Genomic DNA, 19,296 nt, shown 5'->3' with positions numbered 1-19,296 from the left:
GCCATGCTCTGCTTGGCTTGTGGGATCTCAGTTCCCCGACCAGGGATTGAACCCGGGCCACGGCAGTGAAAGCCTAACCACTAGGCCACCAGGGAACTCCCATAAAGGGAAATTTTTTTTAAAAGCTACCCAAGGGACTTCCCTGGCGGTTCAGTGGTTAAGAATCCATCTTCCAATGCAGGGGATGTGGGTTCGATCCCTGGTCTGGGAACTAAGATCCCATGCGTGGCGCGGCCAAAAAAACAAAAACAAAACAAAAAAACAATAATGGATTACAGTCCATCGAATAAAATCCACATCCCCGAGTCCACACTGATAATGAATATATAGATAGATGAACAGAGGAGCTCTTCCTGACAGGAGAATGCCAATGAATAAGTGTAGGAGGGGTCATGGAGGGAAAAGAATCACTGTTTTGTAACCATCAGAGTAATCACTGATTTAGGCAAGAATTATCAATGACTGGTAACATTTTTCTTCCTGCGGTACGCGGGCCTCTCACTGTTGTGGCCTCTCCCGTTGCGGAGCACAGGCTCTAGGCGTGCAGGCTCAGCGGCCATGGCTCACGGGTCCGGCCGCTCCGCAGCATGTGGGATCTTCCCGGACCGGGGCACGAACCCGTGTCCCCTGCCTCGGCAGGTGGACTCTTAACCACTGCGCCACCGGGGAAGCCCAATGACTGGTAACATTTTGATAAAGAACAGAATATTCACCTAGTTTCAAAGTATCTTCCTACAACCTACTTTTTAGTTACAAAGGGAAAAATAATAACTGTCCACTTGAGAAGCTGGCAGTAGCCACCTTAACCAAATGCTTAAAGTTAACATGACAGTGAAGGGACAAAACAATAACACTTGCCTCCTGAAAAGAAGCACAGAAAGGGCCTGGTAGCCACCCAATACCACACAAGCCAAATCGCACCCTGAGAAAACATCGGACAAATCCAACCTGAGGATGTTCCGCCAAACACCTGGCCTGCACTCTTCAAAAATGTCCATGTCATGAAAGGCCAAGAAAAGCAGAGGGATGTTCCAGATGAAAGGGAACCAAAGAGACATGAGAACGAATGCCACTTGGGATCCTAGACTGGATCCTGGATCAGAAAAAAACATCATGAGGACAAGTGGTGAAATTCGAATAAGACCTTAGATAAAATAATATTATCGTATTAACATGAACATTTCTGATGTTGACAGTTATACTTTGGTTATGTAAGAGTCTATAATAATTATACAGTAATTATGCTGTGGTTATGAAATACAGAGTGAAGTATTTAGGGGTAAAGGGGTAAGCTGTATGCAACTTACTTACACATAGTTGATAACAATATTATTTTTATATATAATAAATACATATGCACCCACAAGTGAGAGGGAGAGAGAGAATGAGAAAGCAAGTGGAACAAAATATGAACTCTTGGTGAATGTGGGTTAAGGGTACATGGGAGCTTTCTGTACTATTCTTACAGCTTTTTTGTAAGTCTGAAATAATTTCAAATTATAAAGTTAAAAAGAAAGCTACCGGGCTTCCCTGGTGGTGCAGTGGTTGAGAATCCGCCTGCTAATGCAGGGGACACGGGTTCAAGCCCTGGTCTGGGAGGATCCCACATGCCGCGGAGCAACTGGGCCCGTGAGCCACAACTACTGAGCCTGCGGGTCTGGAGCCTGTGCTCCGCAACGAGAGGCCGCAACAGTGAGAGGCCCGTGCACCGCGATGAAGAGTGGGCCCCGCTCACTGCAACTGGAGAAAGTCCTCGCACAGAAACGAAGACCCAACACAGCCAAAAATAAATAAATAAATTTAAAAAAAAAAAAAAAGAAAGCTACCGCTTCTATCCAACATTGACTGGAGGGTGTAGCCAGGGCAATTAGGCAACACAATGAAATAAAAGGCATCCAGATTGGAAAGGAAGAAGTAAAACTATCTCTATTCTCAGATGACATAATCTTATATATGCAAAATCCTAATAAATCTTCTAAAAAATATATTAGAGCTAATAAATGAGTTCAGCAAAGTTGCAGGAACAAAGACCATTACACAAAAAAGTCAATTGTAGGGCTTCCCTGGTGGCGCAGTGGTTGAGAGTCTGCCTGCCGATGCAGGGGATGCGGGTTCGTGCCCCGGTCCGGGAAGATCCCACATGCCGCGGAGCGGCTGGGCCCGTGAGCCGTGGCTGCTGAGCCTGCGTGTCCGGAATCTGTGCTCCGCAACGGGAGAGGCCACATCAGTGAGAGGCCCGCGTACCACACAAAAAAAAATCAATTGTACTTCTATACCGTAGCAATAAACAATTTTGTTTACAATAGCATTATAAAGAATAAAATACTTAGAAATGAATTTAACAGTAGGAATGCAAGACTTGTACACTGTAAGCTAGACAATGTCATTGAAAGACAATAAAGAAAACCTGAATAAATGGGAAAATATTTATTTAGTTAGGGTTCTCCAGAGTAACAGAACAGGATACACACACACACACACACACACACACACACGATTTATTTTGAGGAATTAGCTCATGAGATTGTTGAGGGCTGGCAAGGTGGCAAGTCTAAAATTTGTAGGGCAGGTCGGCAAGCTGCAACCTCAGGCAGGACTTCTACATTACAGTCTTGAGGCAGAATATCTATTTCTCCTGGAAAGCTCAGTTTTTGCTTATAAGGCCTTCAACTGAGTGGATGAGACTCACCCACATTATGGAGGGTAATCTTTCCTTAAAGTCAACCGATTGTCGATGTTGGCCACACCTACAAAATTCCTTCACAGCAACACTTAGATGAGAGTTTGATGAAACAACTGCAGACTACAGCCTAGCCAAGTTGAAGTTAACACACATAAAGTTAATTGTCACATCTCATGCTCATGGATGGGAAGAATCTTGTTAAGATGGTGACGCTCTCCCGTTGATTTACAGCTTCAAGTCAATCCCTATCAAACTCTTGCTGGCTTTTTTGCAGAAACTGACAAGCGCATCCTAAAATTCATATGGGGCAGACTGGGAGGACTGCTAAGGGGTATATGGGGGCTTGCTTCAGGGCTGATGAGAGCGTTTTGGAATCTGGTAGTGGGGATGGTTGCACAACTTTGTGAATATACTAAAAGTCATTGAATGTTACACTTTACATGAGTGACTTACATGACAGATGAATTATAGGCCAATAAAGCTGTTTAAAAAGAAAAGGAAAAGGAAACCAAGGGAATGAAAACCTCCGATTCAGGGCCGCGGTGGCTGGCTGGGGAAGGGGCCAGGTGTAAATGGCCGACAGCCTCAAGTCCTCATGCTGGGCATCTGCATGTTATTAGCCGCGGGCCCTCTGGATTAAGGACCGTCAGGGGGAGAGTGTCCTGAGCCAGGACCGCGAGTCCCCGGCTGGTGTGCGCCCTAAGGGCTGGAACACGGGAGGCCGCGCACCGCCGGCAGGTGGCCCCGGGCGCGCCTCCGAGCGCCGGGGCGGGGTCTGCGCGCGCCCCGGGCCCTAGGGGGTGTGTGGCGCGGGCGCGCGCGGGTCCCAGGGTTGCGGGAGGCGGCGGGCCGGGGCGGGGGTGGCGGGAGAGAGGCGCGCGCCGAGGACGCGGCCATTGCGCGAGGGGGGTCGGCTCGCTGGGCGGGGACCCGGGCCGCTCACGGGGGCCCGGGCTAAGCACTGGGCCTCTCCCGGCCCCAGGGAGGGGAGGCCCCCGCCCGCGAGCCCTGCCGCTCGGCCCTCCCTGGGCGCCCCCGCCCGGCGCGGTGGTACGGTCCGGGTTTAAAAGGCCCTGGCGGCCGCGGGCCGGCCCAGTGTGTGGGCGGCGGCGGCGGCGGCGGCGGCGGCGGCGGCGGCGGCGGCGGCGGCGGCGGCGGCGGCGCGGGCGCGCGAGTTGTAAGGCGAGGGGTGCGGCGGCGGGGGCGCGCGAGCGGGGCGGTGTGGGGCTCGAGGGCGCGTCCACGTGGCCGGCGGGCGGCCACCCGGAGCCAGCGGCGGCGGAGGGACAGGTAGGTGGCCTCCATCCCCCGCCGCCTGTGCGGGGCCGGCCTGCTCGGCGGCCCTGGGCTCCGGCAGCGCGGGGATTCGGCTCGGCCTTTAAGGGGTCGGGCCCAGCCCCTGTCTCTCGGGCGCCGGCCTGACTGGTCCTTCGTGCCCGGCGCCGGTAGGGACGGTCCGTCCGCGGCTAGCCCCCGACCCGATGGGGACCCTTTGTGGCGGAGGAGCGGCCCCTGCAAGGACTGCTGCGGCGCCTCCATCCACTAGGGTCCTCGTGGATCTGCCGGGGTGGGAGGGGTGTCCCTGGTGGGGGCAGGGCGAGCCGGGCCGGCAGCACCGCGCGGGGCGTTGGGGAGGGGGCGCCAGAGCCGGGTCTCTGCGAGGGTCTGTCCCCACCCTCGGGCTCTGCTGGCAAGGCCGTAGCAGAGAGGCTGGGTGTGCCCGTGATGCCCGAGGCTCCCGGTTACAGGCTGAGGTTTCGGATGGGCACTTGGGCTGCAAATTCTGCCTTTCCAGGTCTCCCTCCCGACGTGTCCCATCCCCATTCTTAGGCCTGTATTCGTGTGTGGTGTGGAGGAGGTGAGGGTGGCATGAGGCCTCCCTTCTCCGTCTTCCTTTCTTCTCTGGGTCTTGCATTAAGGATCCAGGATGCGGACCTGACAAAAGAGCCCCAGAGAGATGATCAGCCTGAGCTGAAACTTTGCAGTTCCAAGCTGGGTCTTCTCCTTGTTCTAGCAAATGCATTTTTCCCCCCTTTCCTTGGTTGCTGCCTTGGTTTGGTTCCCCGCACCCTCCCCAAGCTGGGTAACTTGTGTCTCCCTTGGGGCTTGGGCACTGAGAGGGTATCGCTGAGCCCTGCCCCCTTGGCTGCCACGACACTTCTCTGCTGTCTTTGCTGCCTGGAGCTGGCCGAGGGCTGGGTGTGGCCTAGGGGTGAAGACCCAGCCAAGCCCAGTACTGCTCCTGTGGTCCTCCACCCCATCTCCCCAAAGTCTCAGCTGTATTTCAGAAGGTTGCTCCTCTTCCATAGGGCTCCTTGGGCCCCCCTGCATCTCCCCTTCCCCAGCTAACTGTGGATTTGGAGGGAGAGCCGCGCAGGGCTGCCTGGGCATCCGTCTGGCTGTGCCTGAGCAGAGCCTGACTTATGTCTGTCTCTGTGCTTTGCTCTGGGGGCAGGCGACTCGGCTTTGTGTTGCAGCCGGTAGCCTGGATGGCAGGCTCCTCCTGGACAGCCAGCAGACGGAGGCCCCTGGGGCGAGGAGGCAGCCGGGGCCAGGAAGGTGGAAGTGGCAGCCCTGGTTCCCATCTGGTCTCAGCCTTTGATGCCTCAGACCTCTGTCCTGGGGTGGTGTCCTGACACCAATTTGCTATTGTTCTCTCCCTACCTTTTCTCCTTTCCCCGGCTAGGGTGTGAGGCACGTCTGTGGCCTTGGCTTGCCCACGGTTGGGTTGGTCTTGTGTGCGGCTGGCCACCCTCAGCTCTGGGATCTGGTGTTTGGCTTCTCCTTTCCTAGCATCTGGCTCTGCTGCCCCCTTGGGTGTGGCCCAGCTGAGGCGAGGCCTCCTGGCTCCTTTCCAGCAGTGGGTGGGGGATGATTGATGGCCCCCAAGCCTGCCTGCGCTCGCTGCTCACTCGTGCGCCCTGGCGGAGGCCCCTCCTCTCTCCCAGCCGTGGTCGCCATCTGGGGCTCTGGCATGGTGGTGGGCGACTGGCCTCCACCCTCTGTGGTGTGGCTCTTGGCCTGCTGGGGGCCCGAGGCCAGGCAGGGCCGGAGGTGGCTGGGCGCCCTGGGCCGGGGGCCTCTGACCGGCACTCCCTGTCTCTCCTCAGGCCCACCCCCAGAGCAGCCGCCGGCCATGCCCGCCGTCAGCCTCCTCATGCTGTTCCTCCTCGCCGTGGGGCGGGCCCTGGGTGGCAGCATGCCCTTCCCTGCCTTCTCAGTGACGGACACCTCGCTCACCCACCTGGCCGTGCACCGGGTGACCGGGGAGGTGTTTGTGGGTGCGGTGAATCGCGTCTTCAAGCTGGCCCCCAACCTGACCGAGCTGCGGGTCCACGTCACGGGGCCCGTCGAGGACAACGCTCGCTGCTACCCACCCCCCAGCATGCGTGTCTGTGCCCACCGCCTGGCGCCTGTAGACAACGTGAACAAGCTGTTGCTCATAGACTATGCAGCCCGCCGCCTGGTGGCCTGCGGCAGCATCTGGCAGGGCATCTGCCAGTTCCTGCGGCTGGACGACCTCTTCAAGCTGGGCGAGCCGCACCGCCGCAAGGAGCACTACCTGTCGGGCGCCCAGGAGCCTGACTCCATGGCGGGCGTCATCGTGGAGCAGGGCCAGGGGCCCAGCAAGCTGTTCGTGGGCACCGCTGTGGATGGCAAGTCTGAGTACTTCCCCACCCTGAGCTCCCGAAAGCTCATCGGCGACGAGGACGGTGCCGACATGTTCAGTCTGGTGGGTGACCCGCCCACCTGCTCGGCCTCCCGCGCGGGCTGTCCGGCCCCCGACCCCTCCCCTCCCCTCCCTTCTCACCCCTCTGAAGAACCAGCTCCTGTGCCCTCCTACCTTCACTCTGTCCTGCCTCTGCCTCTGGAAGAGCCCTGGTCCCAGAGGGGACAGGCTGCTGACGACGGGAGGGCGGGCCGGGTCCTGGGACGGGGCTGCTCAGCCTGCCCTCTGGAGCCTTTCTGGCCTGGGGTCCTGTGACCACGTGGGTCGGGGGCACGGAGGTTGTGAGGGAAGCCCCCCAGGGGCCTTGTTGTGGGCGCAGGGCCAGGCTGGGTGGCGGGGGCCCAGGGGCCGTGGTTGGGGAGGTCGAGGGTGGACCTAGGCCTCGTCCCAGGCTGTGTCCTCCACCTGCTCCCCAGGTGTACCAGGACGAGTTCGTCTCCTCTCAGATCAAGATCCCCTCAGACACGCTATCCTTGTACCCGGCCTTCGACATCTACTACGTGTACGGCTTCGTGAGCGCTTCCTTTGTGTACTTCCTGACGCTGCAGCTGGATACCCAGCAGACGCTGCTGGACACGGCGGGCGAGAAGTTCTTCACGTCCAAGATCGTGCGCATGTGCTCGGGGGACTCGGAGTTCTACTCGTACGTGGAGTTCCCCATCGGCTGCTCCTGGCGCGGCGTGGAGTACCGCCTGGTGCAGAGCGCCCACCTGGCCAAGCCCGGCCTACTGCTGGCCCAGGCCCTGGGTGTGCCGGCCGACGAGGACGTCCTCTTCACCATCTTCTCTCAGGGCCAGAAGAACCGGGCCAGCCCGCCGCGGCAGACCATCCTCTGCCTCTTTACCCTCAGCAGCATCAACGCCCACATCCGGCGCCGCATCCAGTCCTGCTACCGTGGGGAGGGCACACTGGCCCTGCCTTGGCTGCTGAACAAGGAGCTGCCCTGTATCAACACCGTGAGCCCTCACCCGCCCCCACCCCTGCCCCCGGGCTGGGCCCTCTGCCCCTTCCTGGGTCTGTGGGGCCAGCCCAGGCGGTCGTACGGCAGCCGCTGGGCCGCCGCGTGTGCCAGCCTGGGCTCGGTCTTGGGAACGACAGCTTAGCCCGGGGTCCGCCGCCCCCATCCTCCCCTCCCTGCCTCTGCTGCTTGTCTTTCCTCCCCGGCCTGCCTTCCCACCACCTCTCTGTGTGGACCAGCCCCTCCCCAGCCCAGCCTGCTCGCCCTGCTGCCGCCTGCTCGCCTTCCTCCGCCTCCCTCCTCAGCCCCCAATTTCCTGTGGGGTCCCGGGGCAAACGGTTGGTCTTGGCTGGTAAGGAGCGAGGTGCAGATTCTGCTCCCTCCTAGAATGTGGGCTCTCATTGCCTTGGTCCAGCTGGTGCCCCCAAGCTCTGACTCATGCGTCCTCCTCCTGTTTCACCAGCCCATGCAGATAAATGGAAACTTCTGTGGGCTGGTGTTGAACCAGCCGCTGGGTGGCCTGCACGTGATCGAGGGGCTGCCCCTGCTCGCTGACAGCACTGATGGCATGGCCAGTGTGGCTGCCTACACCTACCAGCAGCATTCTGTGGTCTTCATCGGCACCCGCAGCGGTAGTCTGAAGAAGGTGAGCCCCGGCACGCTCAGCATGTGGGCATCGGGCAGACTGAGATGCAGGCGAGGGCTGCGTTCAAGAACGTGCGGATGAGCCCTGCAGCACCTTGGACGGGGCCCGACCCCTGGGGGAAGGGGGACTTCCCAGGCTGGGTCCCAGGAGCCCAGCTGTGCTCCACAGGTGGCCTCTCAGCCACCCATGCTTGCACTGCCACCGCCCCCTGTGGCCTGAATCGCTGGCTTCCTGTGGCTCTGGGGGCCTACTGGGCCTATCTCCGGGCCTCCCTGCCGGGAGAGCAGGAGCTGTCGTTGCTGGGTCCTCAGTCGAATGAACGAGGAGACAAATGTGGACCTAACCCTCTTTGCCCTCTTGTCCCCTCATGGGCACGGGGGCTGCAGTGCCGGCAGGGCCACAGCTGCTTCTGTTCCAGGGTGTTCTGAAGGGACAGGAGTCAGGACAACTGCCACGTTCCCCTGCTGCTCACCTGGGGGATGCCGGGCTATCCCTGGGGGAGGTCTGGGGTGGCGGGGGGAAGGTTTGTGAAGGGAGCCACTGAGCCTGGTCTACTTCCCTCCTGGTCCTCGTTTTGCATTTGTCACAGCTTTATTGGGGTGTAACTGCCATGTCACACACCCCCCGTTTAAAGCACACACCTGAGTGATTTCAGTAAGTCTGCAGAGCTACTCAAGCATAACCGCTGTCTCATTCCAGGATGTTGCCATCATCCTAAAAATCCCTTCCCTTTTAGCTCTCACGCTTTCCCTGTCCCCCAACTCTAGACAACGCTCATCTCTGTCTCTATGTCCTGGGAGCCTTTTTGGATTGGCTGTGTCACCCCCAAGGGCCTCCAGGGGGCAGCCTTGGTGTCCTCCTTCCCTGGTCTGTGGGACAAGGGAGCGGCAGGCAGGCTGGGTCCCTGGCTCGAGAATAGGATGCCCGGGTGTGTGGGGTGCTGCTGTGGCGTCAGGTGGCTGGTCTCGTGACCCAGGTACGGGTCGACGGCTCTCAGGAGGCCCACCTGTATGAGACGGTGCCTGTGGTGGACGGCAGCCCCATACTCCGCGACCTGCTCTTCAGCCCCGACCACCGGCACGTCTACCTCCTGAGTGAGAAGCAGGTGGGCCCGGCAGGTAGTGGGGCGGGGGTGGGATGGGGGTGGGGCGGGTGCTGACACAGCTGCCCCCAGGTGAGCCAGCTCCCGGTGGAGACCTGTGAGCAGTACCCGAGCTGCGCAGCCTGCCTGGGCTCGGGGGACCCGCACTGTGGGTGGTGCGTGCTGCAGCGCAGGTGAGGAACCGCCCACTCCCCTGAGCTGCGCCCTGTGGCCCCCCCCCCGCCCCGCCCTTCTACTTTCTTCAGCTAGCGAGTGGAACCTCTATCCTGAGTGACATCCCTCGGACCCCAGGGGATGAGGCCGAGGCATGCGGTTGCCTGGTGCCCTGGGCTGGGCCGCTGTCCCCTTTGTCCCCCCCCCAGGGCCCCGCTGCACTCCCGCTCCGGGCCTTGCTGGGGCAGCTGTGGGACGGGACTGGCCTGACCTTGCGCAGATGCTGCCGCCATGGGGCCTGTCCAGGCGCCTCGGCCCCGCGTGGCTTCGCCAAGGAGCTGAGGAAGTGTGTCCAGGTGCGGGTCCAGCCCAACAACGTGTCGGTGACATCGCCTGGGGTGCAGGTGAGCGGTGCGGGGTGTGCGGCTGTAGAGGCCCGTGCACACGTGTTGGGGTGCGCCCGGCTCTGAGCCCTCTGCTTCCCCAGCTGACCGTGGCCATAAGCAACGTGCCAGACCTCAGTGCGGGCGTGAGCTGTGCCTTCGAGGAGGTGACCGAGAGCGAGGCCGTCCTGCTGCCCTCCGGAGAGTTACACTGTCCCTCGCCTTCCCTGCAGGAGCTCCGGGCTCTCACCCGGGGGCACGGTCAGTGGCTGGGCTGCTGGGGGCAGGGGTGCTCTCCGTCCGCAGCTCACGTGTGGCTCCCCTGGGCTCGCTGCAGGGGCCACGCGCACCGTGCAGCTGCAGCTGCGCTCCAAGGAGAGTGGCGTGAGGTTTGCAGGGGCTGACTTTGTCTTCTACAACTGCAGCGTCCTCCAGTCGTGAGTACTGGCCCCCCCGATCCCCGTCCCCATGTCTCTGTTGCTCGTGGTGTCGTGTGGGCCTCAGGCGGGCCCCGGCGCCTTTTGCCTTTGGTTCCCCGTGTGTCCCGCAGGTGGGACAGTGAGGGGCCAGGCCCGGTCTCCTCCGTGATCTCTGAAGCCTCTCCCCTCTAGGTGCATGTCCTGCGTCAGCAGCCCTTACCCCTGCCACTGGTGTAAGTACCGCCACGTGTGTACCAGCCACCCCCATGAATGCTCCTTCCAGGAGGGCAGGGTCCACAGCCCCGAGGTGAGGCGGGCGCCACACGCGAGGGGGCTGGGCTCCGTGCGGGCTGGCCCCTGGCTTTTCTGCCTTCGGTCTTGGGGTTTTCTTGGAGCGCCCTTAACCGAGTGCCAGCCCAGCTGGCTGATAGCCGTTCTCCCCTCAGGGCTGCCCTGAGATCCTGCCCAGTGGGGACCTCCTGATCCCAGCAGGCGTCATGCAGCCTCTTACCCTGCGGGCCAAGAACCTGCCGCAGCCCCAGTCGGGCCAGAAGAACTACGAGTGTGTGGTCCGGGTGCAGGGGCGGCAGCAGCGGGTGCCTGCCGTCCGCTTCAACAGCAGCAGCGTGCAATGCCAGAATGCCTCGGTGAGGCCCATCCGCCCTGCCTCCCTCAGGGGTCCAGGCTGTGCAGGGCTGGGCATGGTGCAGATCTGTGCCCAGCAGACTGTTCTAGAAGCCTCAGCTGACCGTGGCAAGGGACCTTCTGAGTCTCCTGCTGGGGATTTCTGAGCTGGGGGAGGGGCAGTCTGTGCACCTTCACTGCGGTCACGTGGGTCCCTCTCCCCCAGTACTCCTATGAAGGTGATGAGTATGGTGACACTGAGCTGGACTTCTCCGTGGTCTGGGATGGAGATTTTCCCATCGACAAGCCCACTACCTTCCGAGGTGAGCGGCGGGATGGGGCTGAGGAGCTCACCTCCTGGGGCAGAGAAGGCATGTGCTGGGGCCGGGCCCACAGGGAGACCCTTCGTTAGGGCCCGTAGCTGCTCCCCAGCGGTGCCCTCTATGCCCACAGCCCTCCTGTACAAGTGCTGGGCACAGCGGCCCAGCTGTGGCCTCTGCCTCAAGGCTGACCCTCGCTTCAACTGTGGCTGGTGCATCTCGGAGCATAGGTGCCAGCTGCGGGCCCACTGCCCGGCCCCCAAGACCAACTGGATGCACCCGAACCAGAAGGGCGCTCGCTGCAGCCACCCCCGCATTGCCCAGGTCGGCCTCCCCACCACCCGCTGCCCTTTGGGTACTCACTGCCTCGGCTCACCCTCCCGCCTCCCCTCCTGCTCCGCAGATCCACCCGCTCATGGGGCCCAAGGAGGGAGGCACCCGGATCACCATCATGGGCGAGAACCTGGGCCTCACCTCCCGAGACGTGGGCCTGCGGGTGGCCGGCGTGCGCTGCAACTCCATCCCCGCCGAGTACGTCAGTGCCGAGAGGTGAGTGCGGCTGTGTGGGCGCTGGGCCTCCCCACAGCCTGCGGCCAGGCGCCCGGGCCTGACTTCTCACCCGACCTGACCCCTAGGATCGTGTGTGAGATGGAGGAGTCGCTGGTGCCCAGCCCGCCACCGGGGCCCGCAGAGCTCTGCGTCAGCGACTGCTCGGCTGACTTCCGCACGCAGTCTGAGCAGCTCTACAGTTTCGTGGTACGTGGGCTGCCCGCCCCCTTCCCTCTCCCACTCCTTCCTGGCGGGGTCTGTGGCCCGGCCCTGCTGGGTGCCCGCTGTCTCCTCGCTCCCCTCAGGGCTGCTTCTCCCATAGACGCCCACGTTCGACCGCGTGAGTCCCAGTCGGGGCCCAGCCTCGGGGGGCACGCGAATCACCATTTCCGGTCATTCTCTGGACGCCGGCAGCAGAGTCACAGTGACCGTGAGAGACAGCGAGTGCCAGTTCGTGAGGTGAGTGTTGCAGGTGGGGCCACGGGGCCGGCAGGTGGCGGCCCTGGGCGGCCCGCTCCAAGTCCCCACTTGCTGACATAGGAGGGATGCTGAAGCGATCGTGTGCATCTCGCCTGTCTCCACGCTGGGCCCGAGCCAGGCCCCCATCACCCTGGCCATCGACCGCGCCAACATCTCCAGTCCCAGTGTCCTCTACACCTACACCCAGGACCCCACCGTCACTCGCCTCGAGCCCACCTGGAGCATCATCAAGTAAGGCCCTCGGGAGAATGGGGCCTGGCTGGCAGAGGGGAGGCTGGGGGCCAGGTCCTTGAGTGCCCGGCCTGGGCCTCGCCTGGTGCCCAGGTGACCCAGGGTCGGGGAGGCCTTGGGCTTCCATGGCAGCCTCGATAACGCTCCAGGGCTGGGCCCAGGGTGGTGGCGAGGAAGCCTGAGGCCCCTCACCCCCATACCTAGTGGAAGCACCTCCATCACCGTGAGTGGGACCCACCTGCTGACGGTCCAGGAGCCCCGGGTCCGGGCCAAGTACCGAGGCATCGAGACCACCAACGTGAGTGCCAGCTGCCGCCATCCCACCCCTGACCCCCTGCCTGCTGTGGCCTCACATGCTGGGCTGCCCACCTTTGTCCCCACAGACGTGCCAGGTGATCAACGACACCGCCATGCTGTGTAAGGCCCCCGGCATCTTCCTGGGGCGGCCCCAGCCACAGGCGCAGGGTGAGCACCCTGACGAGTTCGGCTTCCTGCTGGACCACGTGCAGACAGCCCGTTCCCTCAACCGGTCCTCCTTCACCTACTACCCCGACCCCAGCTTTGAGCCACTTGGGCCCTCCGGGGTCCTGGATGTCAAGCCTGGCTCCCACGTGGTGCTGAAGGTGCCGGTGTGGTGGGCGCCTAGGGCGGGAGGGGTGGGGTGGTGGGGAGCCCTGGCCAGCAGCGCTCTCTTTCTGCAGGGCAAGAATCTGATCCCTGCGGCAGCTGGCAGCTCCCGCCTCAACTACACGGTGCTGATCGGGGGCCAGCCATGCACGCTCACCGTCTCGGACACGCAACTCCTGTGTGACTCCCCCAGCCAGACGGGCCGGCAGCCGGTCATGGTGGGTAGGGGGCAGGGAGGCCGCCAGAGCAGCCTGGCGTGGGGTCGGGGTCAGCTTATGGCGCCTGTCCCTGCAGGTGCTGGTGGGCGGCCTGGAGTTCTGGCTGGGCACCCTGCACATCACGGCCGATCGGGCGCTGAGCCTGCAGGCTGTGGTGGGGCTGGCGGTGGGGGGCGGCCTCCTGCTGCTGGCCATCAGTGCTGTGCTGGTCGCCTACAAACGCAAGACTCAGGACGCCGACCGCACGCTCAAGCGCCTCCAGCTGCAGATGGACAACTTGGAGTCCCGGGTGGCCCTGGAATGCAAGGAAGGTGCCTGCATGGGGGTGGGGGGTGGGGCAGGAGGCGGGGGCTCCCTCCTCCCTCGCTGCTCACTCTCCCCTCACTCTCCCTCACCGGCCCTCCCCAGCCTTCGCTGAGCTGCAGACAGACATCAATGAGCTGACAAACCACATGGATGGCGTGCAGATCCCCTTCCTGGACTACCGGACCTACGCCGTGCGTGTGCTCTTCCCGGGCATCGAGGCCCACCCAGTGCTCAAGGAGCTGGATGTGAGTGCCCACTGTTGCCTGCCCATGCCCTCCACCCCAGGGCCACCTCCACCCTCTGAGATGCCCTGTCCCCCCCCGGCCCCCAGACACCCCCGAACGTCGAGAAGGCCCTGCGTCTCTTTGGGCAGCTGCTGCACAGCCGCGCCTTCGTGCTCACCTTTATCCACACTCTGGAGGCTCAGAGCAGCTTCTCCATGCGCGACCGTGGCACTGTGGCCTCGCTCACTATGGTGGCCCTGCAGAGCCGCCTCGATTATGCCACGGGGCTGCTCAAGCAACTGCTGGCGGACCTCATCGAGAAGAACCTCGAGAGCAAGAACCACCCGAAGCTGCTCCTGCGCAGGTACTGGGGTCCCCCTGCGCCAGTCCTGCCCCTCCCCTGGGAGGCCCAGCCCTGCCCGGCCAGGGCCCCAGCACCCCTTTCACCCTAGGACTGAGTCAGTGGCTGAGAAGATGCTCACCAACTGGTTCACCTTCCTGCTGCATAAGTTTCTGAAGGTGCGTGCGCTCAGAGGGCAAGTGGGGGGCGAGGGGATGTGAGGAAGCGGTTGGCCGCAGGCGGGCGGCAAGCTGTGTCCCGGCCTGGCTGCAGGAGTGCGCCGGGGAGCCACTCTTCCTGCTCTACTGCGCCATCAAGCAGCAGATGGAGAAGGGCCCCATTGACGCCATCACAGGCGAGGCCCGCTACTCCCTGAGCGAGGACAAGCTCATCCGGCAGCAGATTGACTACAAGACGCTGGTGAGCAGGGGGCCAGGTGGGGAGGGCATCGGGCCTGAGGGGACGCCTCACCCAGGACCCACCCTGCGGTCCCCCTCACCCTCAGACCCTGCACTGTGTGTGCCCGGAGAGCGAGGGCAGCGCTCAGGTCCCGGTGAAGGTTCTCAACTGTGACAGCGTCACCCAGGCCAAAGACAAGCTGCTAGATGCTGTGTACAAGGGCATCCCCTACTCTCAGCGTCCCAGAGCTGAGGACATGGACCTAGGTGAGGCCCCGGCCCTCTCCTCCTGGCTCCCCACCTCCTGTGGCCACGTTACCTTAGCTGGCGTTCACTCTCCCCACCTGAGCTCTGTCCTCTGAGGGCAGTGGGCCCAGGGTCCCAGGGGACGCAGAGCGGGACCTCAGAGCTGCCTGTGGCCCGCAGAATGGCGCCAGGGCCGCATGGCCCGCATCATTCTCCAGGACGAGGATGTCACCACCAAAATCGAGTGTGACTGGAAGAGGGTCAACTCATTGGCCCACTACCAGGTGAGCATCCGGAGGTCCACTCACTCCCAGGGCCCTTGGGAGCCATGGCCCTGCCCCGAGGCCACAGGAGTAGGGGTCCCGGCCCCTCCCCTCTCTGGCCCCTGCACCACAGGCCCCCCTCGGGGAGCCGTGGGAGCTGCCCCACACGTGCCCTGCTGGGCCGGGGTAGGCGGTGGCTCAGGCCCCTTGGCTTCTCGGCCTCCCACATTGCCCCCCTCTCTGTCTCTGGGATTTGCAGGTGACAGATGGTTCCTTGGTGGCACTGGTGCCCAAACAAGTGTCAGCCTACAACATGGCCAACTCGTTCACCTTCACCCGCTCTCTCAGCCGTTATGGTAGGCGTCCTCGGTGTGGGGTCTCTGCTGGCCCCATGCCCTGTGAGGCTGTGTCGGCCATCGTGGGGAACCCCCAGCCCCACCCCGTCTGAGCAGCCAGCTTGGTTCTGGCGGCCCCCCGGACCCTGCTCTCAGGAGGTCTCTAGTTCCTTTGAGCCTACAAGTGCGGTGGGCCCGTGAGAGCAGACGGGCCCCCTCAGCCTGCAGGGCTCCCGGGATGGAGGGGAGAGAGAGCCATGGCGCTGGCTGGTGTGGCCCTGCTGGCCTAAGGGGCACACCACTCTCTGCCCCAGAGAGCTTGCTCCGCACGGCCAGCAGCCCTGACAGCCTCCGCTCGCGGGCACCCATGATCACGCCCGACCAGGAGACGGGCACCAAGCTGTGGCACCTGGTGAAGAACCACGACCACGCCGACCACCGGGAGGGAGACCGAGGCAGCAAGATGGTCTCGGAGATCTACCTGACGCGGCTGCTGGCCACCAAGGTGTGGGCCTGCCCCGCACCACCCTGGTGTTAGTGCACGTGCCTTGTAGCCCGGCCTTGGCCCTGGGGTTGGCCTGGGCTGCCTGGGGAAGGGGCCACTGGATTGTTCCAATCCCAGGGGACTTGCTCAACGCCTTTGCTATGGGAACTGCCACCCTGAGGTCGAGGCCAAGCTTGTCTGAGGGGTGCTGGCCAAGCACAGAAGCCCTGCTCGTTGTCACGCCTCTCTGTCCCCATCTGTCCTGCCGTGGGGACGTCCCGCCCTGGCTCCCCGTCAGCTGGTGTCCTTGCTGCGCCCCTGCAGGGCACGCTGCAGAAGTTCGTGGACGACCTCTTCGAGAGTGTCTTCAGCACGGCGCACCGGGGCTCGGCACTGCCCCTGGCCATCAAGTACATGTTCGATTTCCTGGACGAGCAGGCCGACCAGCGGCAGATCAGCGATCCTGACGTGCGCCACACCTGGAAGAGCAACTGGTACTGCCGTGCACCGGCCCGCGGGCGGGGGCGTGAGGAGGCTTGGCTGGGGCTCGGGGACCACGGTCAGGACGCCCTTGGGGGCTTGGCTGGTTACCCTGGCAGGAGACCTGGCACTGATGGTGCCGCCGAGCACAGAGACCTCTGCCAGGGCTTTGGGCGGGTGGGGTGTGGGTAGTGTGGCCAGTGCCCAGAGGTGCCCTTGGCCCTCAGGGCCTTGCTGCTCACCTGGTGATACCGCTGACACAGGGCAGAGATAACCGGAAGCCCGGTGCAGGGGTTAGCCGTGCGAGGGGGGCGCGTTGAAACTCACTGAGGACGGAAGGCCGTGCACTCTGACTTCTCGCTGCTTGAAGTCAGGCTGCTGCCTGTCAGCGCGACAGTCTTGCCGGCTGTGGTCCCGCAGAGGTGAGCACGGACGGGAGGGTGTGCGGGGGAGACCGGGAGCTGCGGGCCTCTGTCCCTCTGTCCAGCCTGCCCCTGCGCTTCTGGGTGAACGTGATCAAGAACCCGCAGTTCGTCTTCGACATCCACAAGAACAGCATCACGGACGCCTGCCTGTCGGTGGTGGCCCAGACCTTCATGGACTCCTGCTCGACGTCCGAGCACCGCCTGGGCAAGGACTCGCCCTCCAACAAGCTGCTCTACGCCAAGGACATCCCCAGCTATAAGAGCTGGGTGGAGAGGTGGGCCCCAGTGTGTGGGGAGGCGGGGCCGGGACCCCAGGGGACACGGCTGCTGGGCGAGGGGGCAAGAGCTGCGCCGCCACGGGCTGGCTCCTCTTCAGGAAGGAGGCCCGGAGGCTGGCCTGGCCGCCGGGGCAGGGACTTTGGCTTTTGTGGCGCCTGCTGGCATGACCTCCTCGGGGCCCCAACAGGTACTACCGGGACATATCCAAGATGGCGTCCATCAGCGACCAGGACATGGACGCGTACCTGGTGGAGCAGTCCCGTCTCCATGCCAGTGACTTCAACGTCCTGAGCGCGCTCAGTGAGCTCTACTTCTACGTTACCAAGTACCGCCAGGAGGTGCGTGCCACCCCCTCAGGCCCCTGCTCTTTGGCTCTGAGGGTACAGCTGGTGGCAAAGGCAGGGGCGTGGTGGGGGTCAGCGAGCCCAGCTCTTGGATTCCTCACAGTTCCTCCCCCAACCAGGCTCTTAAGGTGGCACAGGTGACACTCTCTGTAGATGCTGGGATTTGAGGGACCCAGTAGAGAAGCCACTGGCTGGAGCGCAAAGTTCTGGTCCGGCAGAAGTTAGGGGCCGGGAGCACATGGAGGGCTGGGTTGATGACGGGCTGGGGCCAAAGGTGGGCGGGGTCAGCCCACCTGCCTGGTTTGTGGCTGGAGAGTCAGGGAAGACAGGTGCGCTGGCTCCAGGGTTGGATTCCTGGCTGGAGATGAGAATGGGTGGGCCCGGATGGGGCCCCGAACCTGGATGAGCTCCCCAAGGGGGGGCCACGGGCAGCTGGAGAGGGAGACGTGGCCCAAGCACTTGAGTGGCCCTGGGACACTCAAGAGGTGGCAGAGAAGAGGGGGGACCGGCTGCAGAGTCTGAGGAGGCTCGGGAGGGACCCCCGAGTGCCAGACGGGTCCTGGAACACGCGTGAGGGCCCCCCCAACCCCGCCCTGGGCGTCAGGGAAGGGGGGCAGTGGGGGTGGGGCTTGGCCAGGAGGAGCCCGCCCCTCAAGAGCCCGGCTCGGGGCCTCTTCCCGCAGGTTCTCACCGCTCTGGACCGAGATGCCTCTTGCCGGAAGCAGAAGCTGCGCCAGAAGCTGGAACAGATCATCGGCCTTGCGTCCAGCAACAGCTAAGGGAGGCGGACCCCGTGAGGAGGGGGCTTCTCAGTCCTGAGCCGTCCTCCCGTGCAGAGGGGCGTCTCCTGCCTGGGTCCCGGGGCTGAGCCCTGGATCGGGTGGCATGAGGTCACCGGGCCAAGAGGCCCCTGGCACAGCCGGGCTCCAGTCATTAGTGCCTTGCTTTGGGCCCTGCGTGGGGAGGGGGTGACCGGACTAAGCCCCCCACCCCGGCAGCAGCAATACCCCCGCCCTCCTGCCCTCGTGCCGGGGGTTGTGGTCGCCCCTGCCCTCCTTGCTATTTATACCCTAACCACCTATTTATTTAATTTATCTCCACCTCACCGTCGACTCCATCTGTAAATACGCGCCCCCTCCTCCCCCGCCCCCCGGAGGTTGCCAGCCTCACTCACCTTCTCTCTTTGAGTCCTCCTGGCTCCCTTGTGACATGGTCAGCCTTGGCCTAGCCTCTGGCCACGCCCCCTTGCCCTGGCTGGCCCCACCCATGCTGAGGATGGGGCCTCGGCACCAGCAGCCCTTGGGGCGGGTGAGGCACCGAAGTTGCCCTCGGACGGTGGCTCAGCCAAGGGGTCCCCCTGCGGCCACTGCAGCAGCCCCTCCAGACTTCTCGGGCCGGGACTGTACCCCCTCCCGGGGCCCCGTTCTCTCTGAGCGCCTGGAGAGCTCAAACCAGGCTCCTGCCAGGGCGTGAGCTGGGCCTGGGAGCACCGAACCCCCCTTCTCTGGGCCCTGCTGCCAAACCATCTCAGTGTGGTCTGCGCGTCCGGACCCCTCATCCTCCGCTGCCCTGTCCTGTGCCCGCCCCGAGGGGCAGAGGCAGCAGTGCCTTACTCCTTTGTCCTGCCTCCTCAGAGGAATCCGGCCCCAGCCCGCGCTCCTGGAAACCCAGTTGGCCCCTTTTTCTCTTTTTTGCATGAGGTTTTCTTTGTCCCTGTAATTTTTGTTTCCTAATTAAATGTTGAGAAATGGACGCAGTGTGTGGCTTTGTCCTCGGGGCAGGTGGCTGCTCCCCGGAACGTGGAAGCAGGTGGGGAGGCTGTCGGACTCTGCATGAGCTGCTCGCCCTTGATGGGGGGAAGGGCGACTCGTTGCAGGGTTTCTGAGGACTTGAGGCGCTCCAGGGCGACGTCCAATCCATCAGTGAGTCCTGGTGGCTCCGCCTTCAAGACACATGCAGAACCCGCCCCCTTCTCCCCACCTCCACTGCCCCCGACTGGTCCAAGCCACCCTTGTCGCTTGCCTGGATGCCAGGGTACCCATTTCTGCC

The 19,296-nt window shown here is 62.9% G+C and overlaps 1 protein-coding gene across 1 annotated transcript; it reads left to right on the top strand.

Annotated features, from left to right (window-relative positions):
- Nucleotides 1-5,469: 5,469 nt before the first annotated feature.
- On the top strand, nucleotides 5,470-18,999 carry PLXNA3 (plexin A3). The gene is made up of 32 exons (XM_081221720.1): nucleotides 5,470-6,416; nucleotides 6,830-7,369; nucleotides 7,835-8,017; nucleotides 8,994-9,122; nucleotides 9,192-9,292; nucleotides 9,553-9,676; nucleotides 9,760-9,916; nucleotides 9,993-10,092; nucleotides 10,267-10,381; nucleotides 10,521-10,721; nucleotides 10,925-11,021; nucleotides 11,152-11,342; nucleotides 11,422-11,567; nucleotides 11,654-11,774; nucleotides 11,890-12,026; nucleotides 12,108-12,278; nucleotides 12,483-12,576; nucleotides 12,662-12,901; nucleotides 12,980-13,123; nucleotides 13,200-13,434; nucleotides 13,532-13,674; nucleotides 13,761-14,017; nucleotides 14,106-14,172; nucleotides 14,267-14,413; nucleotides 14,499-14,658; nucleotides 14,818-14,921; nucleotides 15,160-15,256; nucleotides 15,550-15,740; nucleotides 16,044-16,213; nucleotides 16,687-16,899; nucleotides 17,091-17,241; nucleotides 17,931-18,999. Exons 1-32 carry the CDS (start codon nucleotides 5,562-5,564, stop codon nucleotides 18,024-18,026), a joined length of 5,877 nt encoding a protein of 1,958 aa, XP_081077846.1. The 5' UTR covers nucleotides 5,470-5,561; the 3' UTR covers nucleotides 18,027-18,999.
- The last annotated feature ends 297 nt before the right edge of the window (nucleotides 19,000-19,296 follow it).

Source organism: Mesoplodon bidens, assembly GCF_964165515.1.
Source record: "Mesoplodon bidens genome assembly, chromosome: X".
NCBI lineage: Eukaryota > Metazoa > Chordata > Mammalia > Artiodactyla > Ziphiidae > Mesoplodon > Mesoplodon bidens.
The sequence above is the reverse complement of the archived record's forward strand: the minus strand, read 5'-3'. Positions and strand labels throughout refer to the sequence as shown.

Excerpts from the sequence above, each read along its gene's own strand:
- PLXNA3 (XM_081221720.1), top strand. The coding sequence starts at position 5,562 with ATGGCCCCCAAGCCTGCCTGCGCTCGCTGCTCACTCGTGCGCCCTGGC. Across the intron at positions 11,568-11,653 it reads GAGTACGTCAGTGCCGAGAG|GATCGTGTGTGAGATGGAGG; the intron begins GTGAGTGCGGCT and ends CCTGACCCCTAG. Across the intron at positions 16,900-17,090 it reads TATAAGAGCTGGGTGGAGAG|GTACTACCGGGACATATCCA; the intron begins GTGGGCCCCAGT and ends GGGCCCCAACAG.